Below are 20,155 nucleotides of genomic sequence, written 5' to 3'. Positions count from 1 at the left end.
AGACAGACGCTTACCACAGACCCGTTCCAAACCCCTAATCATTTTAGTTGCCCTTCTCAAAACCTTTTCGAGTGCCAGCATATCTTAAAGCTTTGCGAACAGGGGCTGCTAACAGATTTGATACTCTGCTTCACAAACACTGAAGAGGTTATTCAAATAAGCAATTCAAATAGTTACCCACTATGTATTTCTGTGATCTCTTGAGGAAGAGAAGTGTTTTATTTGGATACTGTGGTAGGGTAGACTCACCACTACTTACTTTCTAGCCCATAATTGGAGACTACTTTCTGGTAAAACACCTCATGGAATTTATTTGAGTGCTCTTTGCCACCACTTTCACAGACTGTGCAGCCTTATCCCAGCAGAACATGGAACCTTCAGCACCTGAGGCAAGAGGTTTCTTATGGCTCTAGCTCTACAAGTATACGTCACTCTCTTCCTCTCTCTCATACTTCCTTCCAGTGCCTCTTGTACCAGCTGGGCTAATGAATTAATGAGTGGCTTTTAACTCCCGCCAGCCCATTCCTGTCTATCAACTGGGAGCTGTTCAGTAGTCAGGTGTGCTCTGGGGCAACTACTTGGCTCAGCTGCTGTTGACTAGCACGTTGTCACAGCAGCTGTATTTGTGACCCATCACAATAATATTACTGGCTATTATAACCCAGGTGAAAAAAGGAATGCTCCCAGAGTGGGTAAACAGTTACATAAGCAGGCAGTCATTTTGCCTATTCAAACTCTGTAAGGGATTGTAAAATTCCAGGAGTAAATTTACAAAAGCATAAAATGGCACCAGTCTGTCGATTTTAACAGTCATTAAGCAGTGTTGGAAGCTCCTGAGCACAAAGCAGTCTTTAAATTTCGTAACTTGGAAGTAACACATTTCCTCCTCTTTAGCAGGAGATACAGTGCTGTGAAGAGATGAAAAGAATGCGTCTGCCCAGTAATGCATTAAGCTCTTCGGGTGAATATTTATCCTTAAGGCAGTTCTAAGTGCTTGCTGATCATTAGATATCTTCTAGTTATCCTGAGAAGTGCATATTCTATAGCTTTTCAAAGAGCTAAACAACGAACTACAACCGTAGATAAGCTTCTACATATGCCAAGTATCAGAGGGGTAGTTGTGTTAGTCTGTATCCACAAAAACAATGAGGAGTCCGGTGGCACCTTAAAGACTAACAGATTTATTTGGACATAAGCTTTCGTGGGTACATTTCTGTACTTATGCCTTTATGCCTGTATCTGTAATTTTCACTCCATGCATCTGAAGAACTGAGGTTTTTTTACCCAAGAGAGCTTATGCCCAAATAAATCTGTTAGTCTTTTTTAAGGTGCCACCAGACTCGTCATTGTTCTTCTTCATATGGTGTAAATAGAAAGAGGAAACAATGAAAGTTTGAACCTGTCTTGTGCCCAGCACCTTGCTCAGGTTTAGCACTCTGTCCATGAATGGGAATAACTCCTAAAATGACAGAGCTGCAGATAGAGTGACCAGACAGCAAGTGTGAAAAATTGGGACAGCGGGTAGTGGGGGGTAATAGGAGCCTATATAAGAAAAAGACCCCAAAATCGGGACTGTCCCTATAAAATCAGGACATCTGGTCACACTAGCGGCAGATCAGTTCTGTCTACATTACAATATTGCATCATTTCAAGGTTAAGCATCGCAGTTTAGTGTTTCTAGTACCATTTTCTTCCTAAAGCTTTTTTATTGTGTCCACACTAATAAACTTTGCCAGAGTAAACCAATAAAATGAATCCACACACAGCACTTATTCTGTGCCTATGTATGGGGGGCACCTATTGTGTAATTTGCAGCACAGTTCTTGCAGCAGGTGCACAGCACAGGTGAAGGCACATACCTGGCAACATATTATGTATATTATAGCTGGAGTTGGTACCAAAATCCTATATTTAGGTTGCCTAACACTTTGCATCAGAAAAGATATTTGAGAATCTCTAACACATCAGTGTTTGCAGCTGGCTTTTGGAATTTAAGAGTTAGAAAGCACTGTGTCAAGAGAAGTGCCTATGAAATTCTGCTCTGGTTTGTCTTAGATGTAAACTTTTGAAAATCACTATTTCCTTTCTGTACCGTTGTATTGTCAGATAATTGAACATTCTAATATAAGGGTGGGCCCACACTATGACCAATGCAGCAATGCTGCAAACCCTGGGGACTAGGCAGCCTTTCCAGGATAAGGTGAGAGAAACTAGGCCAACCTCCGCACGAACAACCCCATTAGACTCAGAACATGGGCTCACTGGCCCCTACCCTATTCTCTAGGGGCACCCCATGGGGAAGGAGCTCTGTCTATCTCCTGAAGGGGAAAAAGAGAGAGAGAGAAACAGCCAAACAGCCCAGGATCGCCATACCACACCCTAGACCAGGTGTGGGCAAACTTTTTGGCCTGAGGGCCACATATGGAAATGAAAATTGTATGGCAGGCCATGAATGCTCATGAAATTTGGGGTTGGGGTGTGGGAGCGGGTGCAGGCTTCATCTGGGGGTGCAGGCTCTGGAGTGGGGCTGAGGATGAGGGGTTGGGGATGCTGGGATCAAGGGGTTCGGAGGGTGGGAGGGGGATCAGGCCTGGGGCAGGGGGTTGGGGCACAGGAGGGGATCGGGGTTCAGGCTGTGGGCGGTGCTTGCCTCAAGTAGCTCCCGGAAGCAGTGGCATGTCCCGCGCCACCCCCTCCCCCCCCGGCTGCTATGCAGAGGTGCGGCCAGGTGGCTCAGTGTGCTGCCCCGTTCGCAGGCATCGCCCCTGCAGCTTCCATTGGCTATGGTTCCCAGCCAATGGGAGCCGTGGGGGCGGTGCTTGGGGCAGAATGCAGAGCCCCCTGGCTGCCCCTACGCATAGGAGGGACATGTCGCTGCTTCTGGGAGTTACTTGGAGCCACAGCACATGGAGAGCGGGACAAGCCCCAGAACTCGCACCCTGGCAGGAGCTCGAGGGCTGGATTGAAACATCTAAAGGACTAGAGGCGGCCCCTGGGCCGTAGTTTGCCCACCCCTGCCCTAGACCCAGCATATGGCCCCAGCAGCCTGTTTCTCCCTTTGAATAATAGCCTTTTCCTGCTACCAGAAAACGTACTTAGCCCTGTACCCTGAGCTGGACTGAAGGTTCAGAACTCAAATCCTAGTGGTGATGCATGATGGGGAGGTTGCTAGAGTAGAATTTGCTCTTACTGTTTTTCTTTCTTGAAAGTTAGAACTCCCAGATTTAAGGTTGCCCATGCCTGGTGATACGCTACCAAGAAGCATCTGATCATATTAAAAATATGCTTTCTGGTAATACCAATGCAAAGAGTCTCACATGTTTTTACAAATGTATGATTTTGTACTCTGAATAAAACATTGGGTGGTGGTGTCGCTTAAAAACAAGCTTTATGTACATTTCATAGGGTAATCTTCCATTTTCTTGAAGTGTCACCCTAGCTTTGATGCACATTATTGTATTTGAAAGATGAAATCTCTGCTTTTATGAGGTATCAAACAGTGTAAATCACTTTAGTCATCCTCAGGAGTAGCTTATAAAGCACTGCGGGAATCAATCAAGGTGTAGAAACTTCAAAGCAACTTTACAGAAAATTGATCTGATCTTTAAAAAGCTTTACAAAGTTCTCAGAAGCCTGATGAAGCTTTCACATTATACATTTTCTATTTCTGAAATGGGTAACTCCAACAATAAATGCTTCAAAACATAATTCTATACACAAGGGTGAACATTTTCAAAAGCTCCTAAGTGATTTAGGAGCCTAACTATCATTGAAAGTCAATGGGACTTAAGCACCTAAGTGCCTGACTCGTTTTTGAAAATGGGACTATGAACTCTTGAAAATCTCTTAGGAACACCTGAAGATCCCTAGCTCTTATTGAACTGAAGCAAATTAGAAGTTTCCAAGCTAAGCCATTTTAGTGATGTGTCACAAAGTAACGTTACAGAATTAAAAACGTAACTTCCTCTCCTCCATTTTTAAACCCATGTCAGAAACTATTTCTCCAGTTCACCTTGTGTTTTTCCAGAAAAATTATCCTCTCACACACAAGACATATATGACAAAAGGAAGTGCACAGGGCTATATTTTCTGAGAAATTTGAAGGTTGGAGGGAGGAAAGGAGACAGAAATCAGCACAACTTGTTAAAACCTGACCTATAGAAGATACATCTCTGTAAAACACAAGAAGAAATACAGAGAGGAATGAGTTTATTGCACATGCCAGGGATTCCTTGCATCCCTCAGTGCCTCCTCAGGTTCCCATCCCCCACTGGAGTTGCAGTGATCAGAGGGCTTTTGTATGCCTCATTTCCCCCAATTACTTGCCTGGGTTGTGTGCATACATCCCCCTATTGGCTGCCGTTTTCCTCTCCCCTGCTGCCCCCCATTATTATTCATCTTTCTGTCTGGGAAACAAATAATTCAGCATGTGAATATTTAAATTATTGGGAGGATTAGCAGAGATGAGCAGGGGTATAGTTATGTTGGAAGGTGTTAATGAATGCCATCAACCAGTTCTTTGATCCATAGACAATTGCAGAGGCTCTGGCTATGCTAAAGAACTTGAAGCTGTGGCTGTGCTAAAAAGCTGGCATGGGCTTCATGTGTGCCCCATTCTGCCTATTTTAATTTTCTGATTTCCCCAAAAATCAAAAGAATTCTGGCCATAGATGCCTAAAACATTCCCTGAAATTTTGGAATTGATTGGATTGGATGTGGCATTCAATGTTAGCATATTGCAGACAGACAAACAATGTAGGGTTCATGCCCAGGGATGCTGGACAATTTGAAAAATAGGTGCCTCAGCCCTGGCAGGAGCTACAGGGTGGAAGCCCCGAGCCCCAGCAGGTGCTGTGGGGGCTGACACCCTGAGCTCAGGTGCCCTGAGCACTGGCAGGAGCCACAGGGGAGGGGGAGAGATGGTGGCAGCAGTCCCGGAACTTGGGCATCCTGAGTCCAGGCAGGAGGAGGAGGAGGAAGGAGCTGTGGGTAGGTGGCAGAAGCCCCCAGCCCAGGCGTCCCCAGCCCCAGCAAGAGCCACAGGGAGTGGCAGCCTGGATCTCAGCTCTGGGGCTACTGTAGCACAGAAGCACGGATGGTACACCCTCACTTCTGCACTGCCTTTGGAAGTGGGTTGTATCTCTGTCTGATAACAGCCATGCAAGGGAAGGACAAGTCCTGTCCCTCCCCAACCTGGTTGATTTTGGGGAGATCAGATTTCACAGGGAAGAGCTTATTTTATGGCCCATGACATATTTTGCATGACCATGAAGTTGGTAGGGCCCTAACTATAGGACAAACAAATTATTTCTTTGGTGTGGAGAAAATCAGTTCTAATCACTAAAGCACCATAGTATTTATAAGGTTATACTGTCCTTTACACTACTCTGGCAACATAAGGAACCTTAAAACTTTTACACCTGTTTTATACTCCTGGGGGAATTCACAAAGAAAATTGGAACAATTCACTAAGCAGGCAGGCTGCTATATTCTGCTCTGCCTGAGGGGACAGAGCCTGCCCCACTCTTATCTTCTCAGAAACACCCCAAAGCCATGCCCCTCCATGCTGAGGATGCCGCAATAGCGAGTGATAGGGAAAGTGTGTGTGTGCCTCACACATTGACAAGTGCCCATCCTTCCCCTGCAGCGGTGATTTACTTCTCTACAGACCGGTTCAGGCACCCAGCGCATCTGCCTGCGCTGCCAGGGAGAGGTGCATGACTGCTCTTGTGGCTTCCCTTATGAAAAATTACTTCTGACAGGAAAGCAAAGGGAAGCCACAAGAGCAAAGAAATCTGTGAGGGACATGAATTCTGCGCATGCGTAGTGATACAGTTTTCCACCAGGGGTAATTGAATGCTCCCTGAGCCACTCGTGAATCACACAGAGAAAGGCACCTGCAAATCTCCCAAGCTCCCAGCAGATCTCCCAGGCACTTCAACCAAAACACACTGTTTTAGGTAAAATGTAAAACAGATTTATTAACTACAGACAGGCAGATCTGATTGTAAGTGGGAGGCACAAAAGGACAAAGATAGTTACCAGAGAAAATAAAAGGTAAGTGCATAGTCTAAATCTTAAACCTTATTACACTAGGCAGTATCTGATCAAGCAGTTTTTATCATCCCACTATATGTTGCAGGAAGGTTACAGTTCTTAATACCAGGGTGGATTTGATTTAAATCACTAGTCAGGAAGTCTCGATTTAATCATGGATTCTTGATGGTTGTTATAACCTTAATACATATTCTTCACAACTCAGAGATGTAGATTTCATTTTTAGAAGGTACACACTATACATTTTTAAAGTGATTTATTTGAAAACTTTTCAGATTAGTTTTACAGCTATATAGAAAATGAATGATTGGTTATTTCATTTACCAAATGTAAATGAAGCAGATATTTATCAAGTCATTTAGAGGAGAACTATCTCCAATTCAACAGGTTATTAAGAAGAACATCACCAGACAGACATTTAATTTGTTTTATTTAACTAAAACAACAATATTATGTATTCTGGATTTTTTTCTTCAATAGCAAACATATAATATTTTAAGAAAAGAAGCATATGAATTTTTGAATTTAAACATTCAAGTTTTTCAAAATCAGGTTTGTTTTAGTTAAAATTGTTTTTAACTAAAATAGTTAAATGAAATATTTTTTTAAAAAAACAACAAAAATTAAATCGACGATGTCAGCCAGGTCAACATGAGAAACTTAAAATATTGACTTCTGCAGCTAATGCAGTCGTCTTCACCTTCATTATCATGTTTGTTCATAATCTGGAAAAGAAAAACAAGCTTTCCTACTTTTCAGATCCCAAACGATTTCTCGGTTTGGAATGAATTAGTCCAAAGGAAGGAAACATTCTTTCTACACCGGCAGAAGATGCTACTGCTGTTAAAAGTGAGATTATCACTTCAACAGTCTCTGAATTCAAGTACTTAAGTTCACTGGTGTGACTTTCTTTGAAACATCATCAGCAAATATCTATTTCTTGAATGGTTCACCCTTAGCTCTGAACTTTATTATAGTTGGCACTTTTATTATAGAGTGATGATTGCTGGATGTCCATGTCATAGCCAACTCCTCTTCTTCAGCAATTAAGGTTTACCCTGGTACCAAGTATTGAGAGTATTTGTAAGAAAATGAGCTGTAGATAATGCTTGTCCCACTCATTTTTTTTAATGCTTGTAATTTAACTCTGTCATTGCATATTTCTCTTTTTAAGATCTCACTCAGTTCATTCAAAATGTCAACGGCGTCAGCAATAGAACAGCTATTTCTCTGCATTTTGGTCAAGGCTATAGAAATAGACTTCGGGTACTCAGCATGTGTTCAACAGTTCTCTTAAAGGCCAATGTTGAGAATTTTGGCTGTAGGGTGACCAGATGTCCTGATTTTATAGGGACAGTCTCTATTTTTGGGCCTTTCTTATATAGGGTCCTATTACCGCCCACCCCCTGTCCCAATTTTTCACACTTGCTATCTGGTCATCCTATTTGGCTGTGACAGTGCCAGCTATTTTTTCATGATTTTGTTCACACACTGTTATCAGATTAGGCCAGTTCTTGATATAGTGCTCAAAACTGAGCACTACTGCATGTCTTGTGGGAAAGTTAGCTTGGTTCCTCCCACTTTTTTCAGAGCAGATGCTGCAAAGTGGTTGTTACAGAACTATTTTGCAACTTCAAATTTGCCTTTATTTCTAGAACACTGAAGTCTTTGGCTAGGAGGTGCATCAAGTGAGCACTGCAACCATATGTTATTAGCTTGGGACTCTCTTCTAAATAATTTCTTCTCATCTTGGATACATGTGCAGCATTGTCTGTGACCAAGCTGCGTACTAGATATTTGAATTTTTTTTTCTTACAGTTTGTTATAGCTTTTACTGCTACTTCCTGAAAGTATGCTGCTGTGTACATTTCCTGATGTATCAGTTGTTTCTGGAAGGAAGACATTCCCTTCTTCAGTTGTCACACAAGTACATACAACAAGATCATTGTGGACATTGCTCCACCCATCAAGACTCAGGTTAATAATTTCACCCTCTAGACCTTTTGCACACTGCTCAATTTCTTTCATACACTTTATCCAGCAATTTGCCTGCAACATCTGCTCTGTTGGATGAACTGAACCATGTAAATGAAGTGTGGGTTCTCAATCATACGGAAAGGAGAGTTTGTTGCATAAACAAACTGGGCAATTTTTTCATCAATTACCTCTTTGTGATAACCAGCAGATTACAAATACTTACCTATAGTTGTCTCTGGATGATGGAGATTTTTCCCCTCCTTCTTGCTACAGGTGATATACTGTGGCTGTGTAACATACATGATATGACTGAAACACTACTACTGGCAGATAACTCTGAAACTATAGAAAATGATAGTGATCTTGAAGATGGATAGTCTTCAGAATCCTGTGGGTTGAAGATGGATTCTCCTAAACAAAATAAGTCAATGCAGTTATTTAATTATTATTACCATACTGCTCATTTAGTATATTACTCATTGCGTTCACTGACACTAAGTACTACTTTAAAGGTGAAACTGTAAAAGGAAGATCAGCCTATTTCAGTTGTTTGTTTTTTTTATCACAACTGTATCTAAAATGATAGTACCATAGAGTAACAACTATATTTTTTGCTCAAACCTGAAAATTCAAGAATAGTCCAGAAAGAAGACAGGCAGCCCTTAAGAAAGAAGTAGGAAATGAAAAAGTTTACCAGCCTGAAGATCCTGCATGTTCAGACATGTTCTTTTCATCATCTTCAGTGCAGCTTCCTCCTGAGAAGGAACACGTCTCATAATGTTGTTTCATTCGGGCAACCAGGCCTTGCATTTCTTTGTTGCACTGTTTGCATTTTGCATGCATGCCTGTCTTACCCACAGGTAGAGGAACTTCATTAAAATATTCCCAAACTGGGTCTCTTACCAGGGGCGGCTCTATGTATTTTGCCACCCCAAGCATGGCAGTCAGGCTGCCTTCAGCGGCATGCCTGCGGGAGGTCTGTTGGTCCTGCGCCTTTGGCGTACCTGCCGTCAAAGCCATGGGACCGGTGGACCTCCCGCAGGCATGCCGCCAAAGGAAGCCTGACTGCCACCCTCACAGCGACCAGCAGGCCACCCTCCACGGCTTGCCACCCCAGGCATGTGCTTGGTGCACTGGTACCTGGAGCCACCCCTGTCTCTTACGGCCTGCTGCCATTATAGATTTTCCCTTCTAGTGAGAGGATGGTATGGTAGATCTCAAATCAATGAAGGCTACATTCAGAAAGACCTCAAGACTTCTGGAATATGCTGCTCCAACAGTTTAACTTTTGTTTCTACTGCCTGTCCCTCCTTTCTCACATTTATCTTCAGATTTCTTCTTCTCCTTGTCCAGATCTATTTCACCCCCACCAATCTTCTATTCATTGAACTTTTTGAAACTTTGCACTTTGAAAGAAAGGTAAGGGATTGACTCTGTGTACACAAATCTGCAGCAGGACAACAGGTCTTATGACTGTTATTTCTCACCTCTATATTTTGTTTGTTTATTTTTAAAAACATTTTTGCTATTAACAAGCATGTTATCTCTGGAGACACACATCCATAGTTTGAGAACTGCAAAACTAAGCATCTCTGTTGATATCTTCTAGACTGAGCACTGAGTCCTGTTGGGTAGATAGAAAAATTAATCTAAATAATCTATACAGAATCTCCTGGCATCTCACAAGATTGGGTCCCTAGTTCATGAACTATCGGAACTCATTTACAAACGTTTTCTTAAATGTTTCATGAATATATTCTCATACTATAGAATTAGCATTTATAATCCCTATTCCATGAGATATCTTAATTAAAACTATCTTTAGATAGATTTTTTCCCCAAAAGCATTTTATTGAAAAAAATCTGATTTAAATAAAAAAATTCAATTTTTTAAATTTTAAATCATTGATTTTAATACAATACACAGGCTTCCCCTTTAAGCCTGGGATCATTCTCCTCAGTTTGTCTTTTGTCTTCCCAGCATTCTTGTTGCTTACAGCATAGGTGGGAGAGGAGAAGGGCGAAGGTATGATGCCACTACCTTCTATTTTATGTCCTCAGTCCATGTGCCTGAAAAACACTAGCCCAGACATAGAATCATAGAATATCAGGGTTGGAAGGGACCTCAGGAGGTCATCTAGTCCAACCGCCTGCTCAAAGCAGGACCAATCCCCAACTAAATCATCTCAGCCAGGGCTTTGTCAAGGCTGACCTTAAAAACTTCTAAGGAAGGAGATTCTACCACCACCTCCCTCGGTAACCCATTCCAGTGCTTCACCGCCCTCCTAGTGAAAAAGTTTGTCCTAATATCCAACCTAAACCTCCCCCACTGCAACTTGAGACCATTACTCCTTGTTCTGTCATCTGCTCCCACTGAGAACAGGCTAGATCCATCCTCTTTGGAACCCCCTTTCAGGTAGTTGTAAGCAGCTATCAAATCCCCCCTCATTCTTCTCTTCTGCAGACTAAATAATCCCAGTTCCCTCAGCCTCTCCTTATAAGTCATGTGATCCAGCACCCCAATCATTTTTGTTGCCCTCTGCTGGACTCCTTCCAATTTTTCCACATCCTCCTTGTAGTGTGGGGCCCAAAACTGGATATAGTACTCCAGATGAGTCCTCACCAATGTCGAATAGAGGGGAATGATCACGTCCCTCGATCTGGCAATGCCCCAACTTATACAGCCCAAAATGCCGTTAGCCTTCTTGGCAACAAGGGCACACTGACTCACATCCAGCTTCTCATCCACTGTAACCCTGAGGTCCCTTTCTGCAGAACTGCTGCCTAGCCATTCAGTCCCCAGTCTGTAGCAATGCATGGGATTCTTCTGTCTTAAGTGCAGGACTCTACGTTTGTCCTGTTGAACCTCATCAGATTCTTTTGGCCCAGTTCTCTAATTGTCTAGGTCCCTCTGTATCCTGTCCCTCCCCTCCAGCGTATTACCACTCCTCCCAGTTTAGTGTCATCTGCAACTTGCTGAGGGTGCAGTCCACACTATCCTCCAGATCATTGATGAAGATATGGAAAAGAATCGCCCCAGGACCGACCCTTGGGGCACTCCGCTTGATACATGTCCCGGGGGTGGGGGGGGCTTTGCTGACTCACAATGTAGAGCAATCCCCCATTATGTTATGCTTGTGTAGCCTTCTTATAGCATTGTAAATCCCTTGTTTACAACTCCCCAGCTGATTAATGGTTGCTTAACACCCTCTTGGGGTTCATCGCCATTCTTGTTGTCACTGGGGAACTAGTAGTAGAGACTGTCAAACTTAGAACATATTTCAGTAACAACCATACAGCAAAATCTCATAACTTCATACACATTAACAATATACATATTTGGACAGAACAATGGGTTTCAGCAAATCATGACTTTTCATGTTATCTTACTTGGCATCTTTTCTATAAAATATATCATATTTTTGGGGCCTCAATCCTGTATGCTGTTCTTTCTGAGCCAGGGATTCACCAGCAGGGGATAGCACAAACATTGGGGCTTCATTTTGTTCAGAATTGTTTAGAATCAGCTTTCTATTCTGTGCCCACAAATCCGATAGCTAGAGATCTAAATGGCATCAGTTGGGCCTGTGGTTATTTGTAACAGTAAAATTCTGCCCAGGATTGCAAAATTATAGAAACAAAATTAGAAGCTGGGTTAAAGCCGCTTTTGAAATTAAAACCTTTGTGAGTCTTTTGCTGCAAATGATGTTAAACAGAGCTTATTTACTTCTTCGTGAGCCTATAACCTCAAGAAGTGCAGGTTTTTTATTTTATTTTTATGCTTCTTAGAAGTAGTACATTCCCTTGATGGTGTGTGTGTGTTTAGTTTTGTTTTTTTTTTTTAAATAAAGCTCAGTGTAGAAGTATGGTGGATGATGATCTTTCTCTGTTTTAAGCAGTAAATAAAGTATGTTGAAAAACAACTGTACCATTTCCTGTCTCAACAAAGAATGAAAGAGAGAAGGGATTTGGATTAACTTCCTGAATGACAGCATTCCAGTTGTGGGGACTGGCCATGGAAAATCTGCCAATCAGAAGTGGGCTTTGGAGGAAAGCTCTGGTGCTGTTGTTTACATGTTCTTTGACTCTTTTTCTCCGCTGTTGCTGGCACATTGACGTTCATGTTGTACCAACTTGGAATGTCCTGTCAGTATATTCCTGTTAAATGGCTGCATAAATGGCAGGGAAACTGGGATTCCAGCAACAGATGGCAAGTAGACTAAGTGGAAACCTCTGCCTGTCCCTGAATAGCCACAGGTAAGGTGGTTACCTGGGAAATTTTAAGGATGGAATGAGCAATCCTTTCTTTGTGTGGATGAGCAGCTGCTTTTGTGGCTCCAGTTTGAGACATTACATTTGATTCTAGCTAGCAAACTGAGCAGGGTGGGTGTGATCAAATGGAGAGCAAAGTATAGCAGAAATTTAACAGATGATGTGCTGCAGGGCTGTGAGAATCAGAGCTGAGAACCTGTAAACTGAACGTGAGTTGGATGCTGCAGTTCGTCAGTAAAACTGATTACATGACACTTATTTCCGCATCTGACATGCGTCTGACAAAGTGGGTATACACCCACAAAAGCTTATGCTCCAATACTTCTGTTAGTCTATAAGGTGCCACAGGACTCTTTGCTGCTTTTTGCAGCAAGATAGAATCAAATGCAAACCCGTGCAGAAATGGGAGAGGGAAACACTTTTTTCCACTGTGCATTCGTTACACAGAATAATTGACACAAATATTTTCTGTTTGTGTTCTACCAGAGAACAAATTGTTGCTCAAATACAAGATTTTAAATCTCAAAATACATTCAAAAATACATGTCAAATGGATAGGAGGATCTTCATGGATATCTGTGTTTCTTAGGGTTAGACAGGTTTTTTAGTAAATGAACAGTTTACTAATACAAATAAAGGAGCTTTGATCCTAAAGGGTGCACACAGAATGTAAGACCCAAAATAACTGTGATGAGTGGGGATATAATCAGTAAGAACATGCTTGTAATTATAAATTGGATCCCTTATTATAAATAAATCAAAAAAGCTCTAACTTTGGAATATGTATATCTCAATAGTATGTGAATCTTTTACTTTTCTTTCAAAGAGTTCAAGTGTCTTTAGTATATTGGATAAAATATTTGCCATGCGTGGTTGATAATTCTAACTCTTTACTTTAGACAGGATAGCTCTATTTGTTTTTAATGTAATATATTCTTTTTTTTGCATAATACAAATATTTTGAAAAGTAAAATAAGTGAAAATTCATATTTTAAAATTGCCTGTGGGTCTGTATAAGAAACAAATATATGCACTTTTCAGCACAATTTAGCTAAGTCCTTGACTGCACCTAATAGACTTTATTTAAATTTGCTGCTCAGTTTCATTAGACTCTCTCTGCTAATATTCTTCTGAATAAACAAAGCCCTGACTGATAATATAAAAGAACTCCACATCTAAAACTGCAAGGAAAGCAAAGAGTTAATGATAGAGCAGCACTGAATTCAGTGTATTTGCAGATGTTGCAACAACTGAGACTAATTTTTTTCCCCCTCCATCCTGTCAGGGAACTCTGCCAGCTATGAATCATGGAATGATTTTTTTGCGCTGAGTAATCTGTGGTTTTTCTTTCTCTCTCACTCTCTTCCCCCCCCTTCACTTTTCTTTCTTAAACTGAAGTCCTTTTCATTTTAGCAAGGAGTTTGATAAACCATAGATAAAAGAATAAGCATGCAAAAGGATGTGTTTTGAGGAGGGGAATTTAATAAACATTTCCAGTTATTTTATCTTCTTTTTGGCAAACCAATTAAATGCAGACAAACCGTCCTGTAAAGGAAAAAATCCAGCTTCTATTTTGAATAGTCCCTTTATTATAATTAATAGTATGGCGTGAAAGTTGTTTCAGATTTTTGTACAAGTGTTGCTATAGAACATTAACATTTTTGTGCTGATAATATGTTTCTTCTCTTCTCAGATCGCTCTGAAAGAAATAAACCAGACTACCGTTCCTCAGGGTAAGAACTCTGTTCTTGTATTTATTTCTCAACTCCCTCCCCTTTGATCGTGTGGGTTAGGGAGTTTAGCCAACCTATTCTCTTTCAGTAATAGTAAGAAAGCATTAAAATTCACTTTGGATTAAAATTAGCTATTTTATTTTTCTAATGGGCTAAAATCTTAATAGATTTAACAGGTTTTCACTATTGTCTTTTGTACTTCAAACACAAAATTGCAAAAGGGTTGTTTATGAAATACATACTGGGTTGTTTGATAAAACTATGACTTAAAGAAAAAGAGGCCACAGCAATAAATTGTTAAATGCTGAAATAGGGACTTCAGCTTCCATAAGTTTCTGAGTGTTTGCTTCTGTGACAGGAATAAGAACTCTCAGTTCAGACACATGAACATCCAAATATTACCAGAGCTTAGATGCCAGCACACCTATAAGTTAGTGAGCTGGAAAAGGATTATGGATATTACAGATTCATAGATTTCAAGGCCAGAAGGGACCATTGTGATCATGTAGTTTGACCTCTTGTATAACACTGGCTATAGAACTTTCCCCAAAATAATTCCTGGAGTATGTCTTTTAGAAAAACATCTAATCTTGATTTTAAAATTGCCAATGATGGCAAATTCACCACAACCCTTGGTCAATTGTTCCAATGGTTAATTACCTTAACTGTTAAATTCAGACTGGAAAAGAGGTGTAATTTTGTATCTGGCTTCAGCTTCTAGCCACTGGATCATATTATTTCTTTCTCTGCTAGACTGAACTACCCATTACTGCATATTTGCTCCCCATGTAGGTACAACAGATTGTAATCAAGTCACCATTTAACATTGTCTTTGTTAATCTAAATAGATTGAGCTCCTTATGTCTATCACTATAAAACATGTTTTCTAATCTTTTAAGCATTCTCGTGGCTCTTCTCTGAACTGTCTACGATTTATCAACATCCTTCTTATACAAAAGAACTTTCATTGATTCAGAATTCCCATTAGTGATAGGCAGGGCTATGATTTTGTCATGGAGGTCATGATGGTCACAGAAATCATGATTTTGAATTAGGTCCTTCTGTGCAGGGGCAGATGGGCCAAACTGGAGTGGCATTATGACCCTGTCCACTAGGTCACAACGCCGATCAAATTTGGCCTGTCTGACCCTTCATTTCCATCTCTGAAGGGGTGGACAGGCCAAACTGGAGCTGCGCTGCAACCTTGTGCACTAGGCTGCAATGCCCAAAGTGGGAAGCTTGGCCCAGCCCTGTGAGACTGGAGCTGTCGCTGTGGAGTGAATACACAGTGTTGGCTCGCTCTCCAACTCCACCACCCAGGCCTCATCTTTCAGTGCCTCCCATTCCAGGATCAGTCTTTCCATCACTTTTTTTTTTCTTTTTACCCACACCTCTGCTGTGAAATTTATTTCAAAAGTTTTGTGCCCAAATTGTAGTCTTAGTAATAGGCCATAAACTTTCAAACCATTAGATTCTGATAAAACCCTGAAAAGTCTGATGCCCCTGAAGTTTATCTGAATCTTCTCTGTTCACCATTTTCCTCTTTCCCCCCATCCATTTTCCATTATAGTCAGCTTTATTTTTTTAATTTCTGCCTATCACTTTATCTCCAACTCCCTCGCCTGAACTCCCTCTTGCTACTAGAGAGTAAATGGAGCAGTTGAGGATAATGACACTTGAAGCAAAGATAAATGCTTTTGAGCCTGTCAGCTACAATTGCTGTCTTGTATTCTCTTCCTTCAATTCTATTCTAGACCCTGTCCAATCTGGTTTCTGTCCCCCATGCTCCAATAATACAGTTCTTCCCTAAGTCTCTCTAATGATCTCTTCTTTGCTAAATTTTGGAGAAGTTATCCGTTCTCATCCTCCTTCACCAATTGCTTGCTGAGGTCAAGACTTACTCCTAAAGCATGCACGTGACACTGAACACAGTTTGTCCCAGACTGTGTTGACTGTAAAGTTTTAGATGGCACCATGTCACTGAAGTCACTTGTCCACAGCTCTTTTCAAACATGATAAATAGAGCTTGTTGAAAATTTTCTGACAGAACAGTTTTCCATCAGAAAATGCTAGTTTGATGGGATGGAATCAAAGTGTTTTGCTGTCAGGGAGGCTGGCTGGCTGGCTAAGCTTGCCTGCCTGCTTTGCTGATTTCCTGGTAGCCCACCTGCCAGCAAAGTAGGCTGGCAGGAAATCAGACATACTGGCTGTTCTGCCTGCTTCCTGGCTGGATGCGTAGTTGGTAAGAGGGCGGGGTTCCCAGATAGCTGTGGGAGTTAAGCCAAGCATTCTAGAAAGCTTTCCTGCTCCCAGCAGTCAGGCAGGTGGGCTCCACAACTGTCACCAACAGGACACATATCATTTATATATTACACCAATTACAGCAGTAACTTTAAAATTACTAATAGTAATTTTTTTTATTTTATAATTTAAAAAATTCTTAAAGCCTAATATAAATACAATATTATATTTTGTAATATAAAAGCTGAAATATTTTAACTATATTATGACAATGACATAGGCTGGTATATAAATTGAAACATTCTGACTTTTATATTCTGTTATAAATTATAATATAGATAATGACATTAAAAATCATATCAGTAATGTTGAAATTATTTCAACCTTGTCAAAACAAAAATGTTTCATTTTTTTTCTCAAATGAAATTTTGGAATTCCGATTCTGAAGGATATTTTGAAGTTTTGGTTTTCTTGTTCCAATTTGGAATGAAGAAAAATTTGACATGTTTGAATTTTGAACTGAATGGAAATTCCTAATGACTGGCCCTAATAAGAACATAAGAATGACCATACTGTGTCAGTCCAATGTTCCGTCTAGCCCATATCCTGTCTTCTGACAGTGGCTAATGTCAGGTGCTTCAGAGGGAATGAGTAGAACAGGTAATCATCAAGTGATCTATCCCCATGATATCCATCCATGATATAATCGTGTTTAAATCTGGCCTCATTGTGATGAATAACATCTTCAGAATTTTCACCTGCAAAATGCAGATAAATTAACTGTTTTAATTGCCCACCCATCTCCATCTTTTAGTTTTAAATTTTTCTCCCATTTTCTGTGTGGTTATGTGTTTTTTCCTTTGTATGCATTTTAATTCAGATCTGATGAACAGCAGCCATTTTTCACAATGATCACATAAACATTGATTGAATTAGAGACTTTCCATAAAATTTGCTGTTTTCCCCAAAACAATATAAGACCTTGAATGCACTGTGGTTTAAGGTGCTTTAGAAACTACATCTCAGTTTTATGACAAGTTTCTAATATTGTAAGAAAAACTGCCTGTGCTCAAGCTGGTTGGGAAACTCTGGCTAACCTTCTCCTCCTGTCATTCCAGACACAGTTTGATTCTCAGTGATATCCACGTACCCTCTGACTCCCTCTCCACTTTATTAGTTACCGTGCCACTTTCCTCCTACTCTTCCTTTCCAGATACGGCCTACGGAAAAAGAGAGGGATGTTTTTGAAAGGACAGTGGTTTTAGCCAGTTTATTCTGCCTCTTCCTTTGTGCCTGTGTTAGTCCCACTAGTCCAGCTGGCGTGCTGTACCAGGTAGTGTAAAGGGCTGGGGAGAATTCCCCAGACATAGGAACTGAGGAAAGCAGCCATAGGCTGTCTTCTAAGGACCTTCCTCACAGGCTCTGGTATATGGGATGAAGTTAGGGATGGGCTGGGCCACAGCATGTGGTATTGTGGTGACTCTGGGCAGCAGTGCTGCTATAACATGGACATCTCTTTGGGGCTGTCTGAGTTTTGTGGTCCCCAGAGCCTATTGGAAGGGCAAAAAGGTGGCTTCTTAGTCACTTATTACCTTCCCTTCCCTGGGCTGCAAGTTCTGTGCTGCATCTCTTAAGACTGCAACACAAAATTTCACCCAGAGAGTCTTTGCTGGTGGACTGAGAATTAAATAGTTTAAAAAGACAGCAGGGACTGGAAGGGGAGGTGATCCACGAATGGTTGCCTTTTAGTTCCCCAGAACAAAATGTTTGACAATAACTGGTCAAACCAGAATCCAGTGTAATCCCTAAATTTCAAAACTTGTAAACCTGGTTGTTTTATAAATACCTTGATTGATGACTTGCTGAAATTTTTATTGCTATAGATAAACTTTTTTAAAAAGATGCTACGTGTGCTAGATAATAAATATGCTATTGTAAAACACTGTTTTTAATACCTCTTCAAGTCCTTAAGGTTCAAATTTAGTTATTTTCTGCAGCAGAAATAAGGCCCCTAACATGAATCTTGGAGAACACATCAAGATGAGTGAGGAGGGCAGGGACAAAGACATTTTGTCTCCAGGATCATATGTAACATATTCAAATTTTCTTCAGTGTCAGTAGTCAGGACCACTTTAAAAGCAAACACATAACGCAGTGGAATTGCTCAGGGCTAGTGTAGATTGCCCAGAATGAATAGAGTATGTTGTTCTGTAAAAAAAACAACTGTGGGTAAAAATTAGGCAGTTGGACACAGCCTAATACACACACGTTGAGCATATTAGTTAAAAGCCTGACCTCAATTTTTCCTGGATCAAATTCAGTTATTAATTTTATGTCCTTGTAAAACTTGCTTTTTCTGTTAATTTTCAGTTTTTTACATGGTTTTTCAGGAACAACTATTGATTAGAAAAAGCACTAAAGACTGAAACTAAGTTTAGATTTAATAGTGAGTATGTTGTATGTTTGTTTAATTTCTTAGAAAGATACATTTACCTGGTCATCAGTGAGCACCCTCGTGCCATTCACTGCCTCTGGGATTCAGCAGTTATCTTACTGTTCTCCTTAAAAGCTGTAATACAAAATGCAAACACTCACATCCTTAGTTTTAAGCACATGAGCAGCCTCACTGATGGGACTGCTCATGTATTTCTAGGTAAGCTTGTTTCCAAGTGTTTGTAGGATCAAGGTTTAAGGGCCCAGGCACAGTGGACTGGCAACCGAGTAAAGGAACAGTGCCCAAACACAGTTCTAGCTAAACCTAGGTCTGGTCTACGCTGTGCAGGGGAGGATCGATCTAAGATATGCAACTTCAGCTACGAGAATAGCCAGGACCGGCGCTAGTGTTTCTAGCGCCCTAGGCGCATGGTCATTTTGCCACCCCGCACGCTGGTCCGTGGCTCCGGTGGAGCTGCTGCAGGCATTCCTGCAGAGAGGGTCCGCTGGTCCATGGCTCCGGTGGAGCTGCCGCAGCCGTGCCTGTGGGAGGTCCACCGAAGCCGCGGGAGATGCGGACCGTCCACAGGAATGCCTGCCGCAGCTCCACTGAAGCCGTGGGACCAGGGGACCCTCCCCAGGCACCACTGCGGCAGGTCCACCGGAGCCGCCTGTCACCCCCCCCAGCAAAATGCCGCCTCCCAATAATCCTGGTGCCCTAGGCGATTGGCTAGGCCGCCTAAATGGAAGCGCCGGCCCTAAGAATAGCGTAGCTGAAGTCAACGTATCTTAGATCAAATTAAAATTACTTCGCGTCCTCATGGCACTGGATCAATGGCCGTGGCTCCGTCATTGACTTTGCTTCCGCCTCTTGCACTGCTGGAGTTCAGTAGTCGACGGGAGAGCATATCAACCATTTCTTATAACAGAAAACCATGGTACAGGAACACTGTTATAAGTCAGTGTCTTCTGCTTTGAAAATAACCGTATGCACTTTGCCTTAAAACGGATGTAGTTGCAAGAGATTAAGGATGAGCAAATGAAATAGTCAGTTACATTTTGCCTGAATTACTGTAAATATTGGACATATTTGGCCGGAAAATGGCCTCTTCCTCACTCCCTCCCTAGCTCTCTCTTTTGGAGGATGCTGGAGGGCCTATGGCTGGTCATTCCTGGTGCATTCAGTTGGTCAGCTCCCCAATCTTGCATGTGGGAGGGGCTAGCAAGGTAGGTCTGCTCATCCCCAAAGTGAGGAGCTATTGTATGGAGAATTAGGTTATTTGCATGTTGCACTTTCTGTAGCAGATGTACCCTAAAGGCTCCAGAGACCTTTAGACGGCTCTTGAATAGAGTAGAAGGCATAGGACTGTCCCTTGGATTTGTGAAGAGTGCCAGCACCTTAAGAATTCAAGAAGGGCAGGAAATAGACCAGTTGATGGCCC

At 41.5% G+C, this 20,155-nt stretch overlaps 1 protein-coding gene across 7 annotated transcripts in view; it reads left to right on the top strand.

Annotated features, from left to right (window-relative positions):
• The window catches only part of SH3D19 (SH3 domain containing 19), a 171,970-nt gene that overhangs the window by 55,167 nt on the left and 96,648 nt on the right, over window positions 1-20,155 (top strand). For 4 of the 7 annotated variants that reach the window (XM_075066320.1, XM_075066319.1, XM_075066318.1 and 1 more), the window contains exon 2: window positions 14,000-14,039. In XM_075066320.1, coding sequence (XP_074922421.1) covers window positions 14,000-14,039 — 40 coding nt within the window. Of the gene's footprint in view, window positions 1-12,142; window positions 12,292-13,999; window positions 14,040-18,670; window positions 18,727-20,155 lie in introns of those variants that run through there. The other 3 variants (XM_032793247.2, XM_075066322.1, XM_032793245.2) reach the window with 3 other exon arrangements.

Source organism: Chelonoidis abingdonii, chromosome 5, assembly GCF_003597395.2.
Source record: "Chelonoidis abingdonii isolate Lonesome George chromosome 5, CheloAbing_2.0, whole genome shotgun sequence".
Classification (NCBI taxonomy): Eukaryota; Metazoa; Chordata; order Testudines; family Testudinidae; genus Chelonoidis; species Chelonoidis abingdonii.
This window is presented reverse-complemented; position numbering and strand designations above follow the sequence as displayed.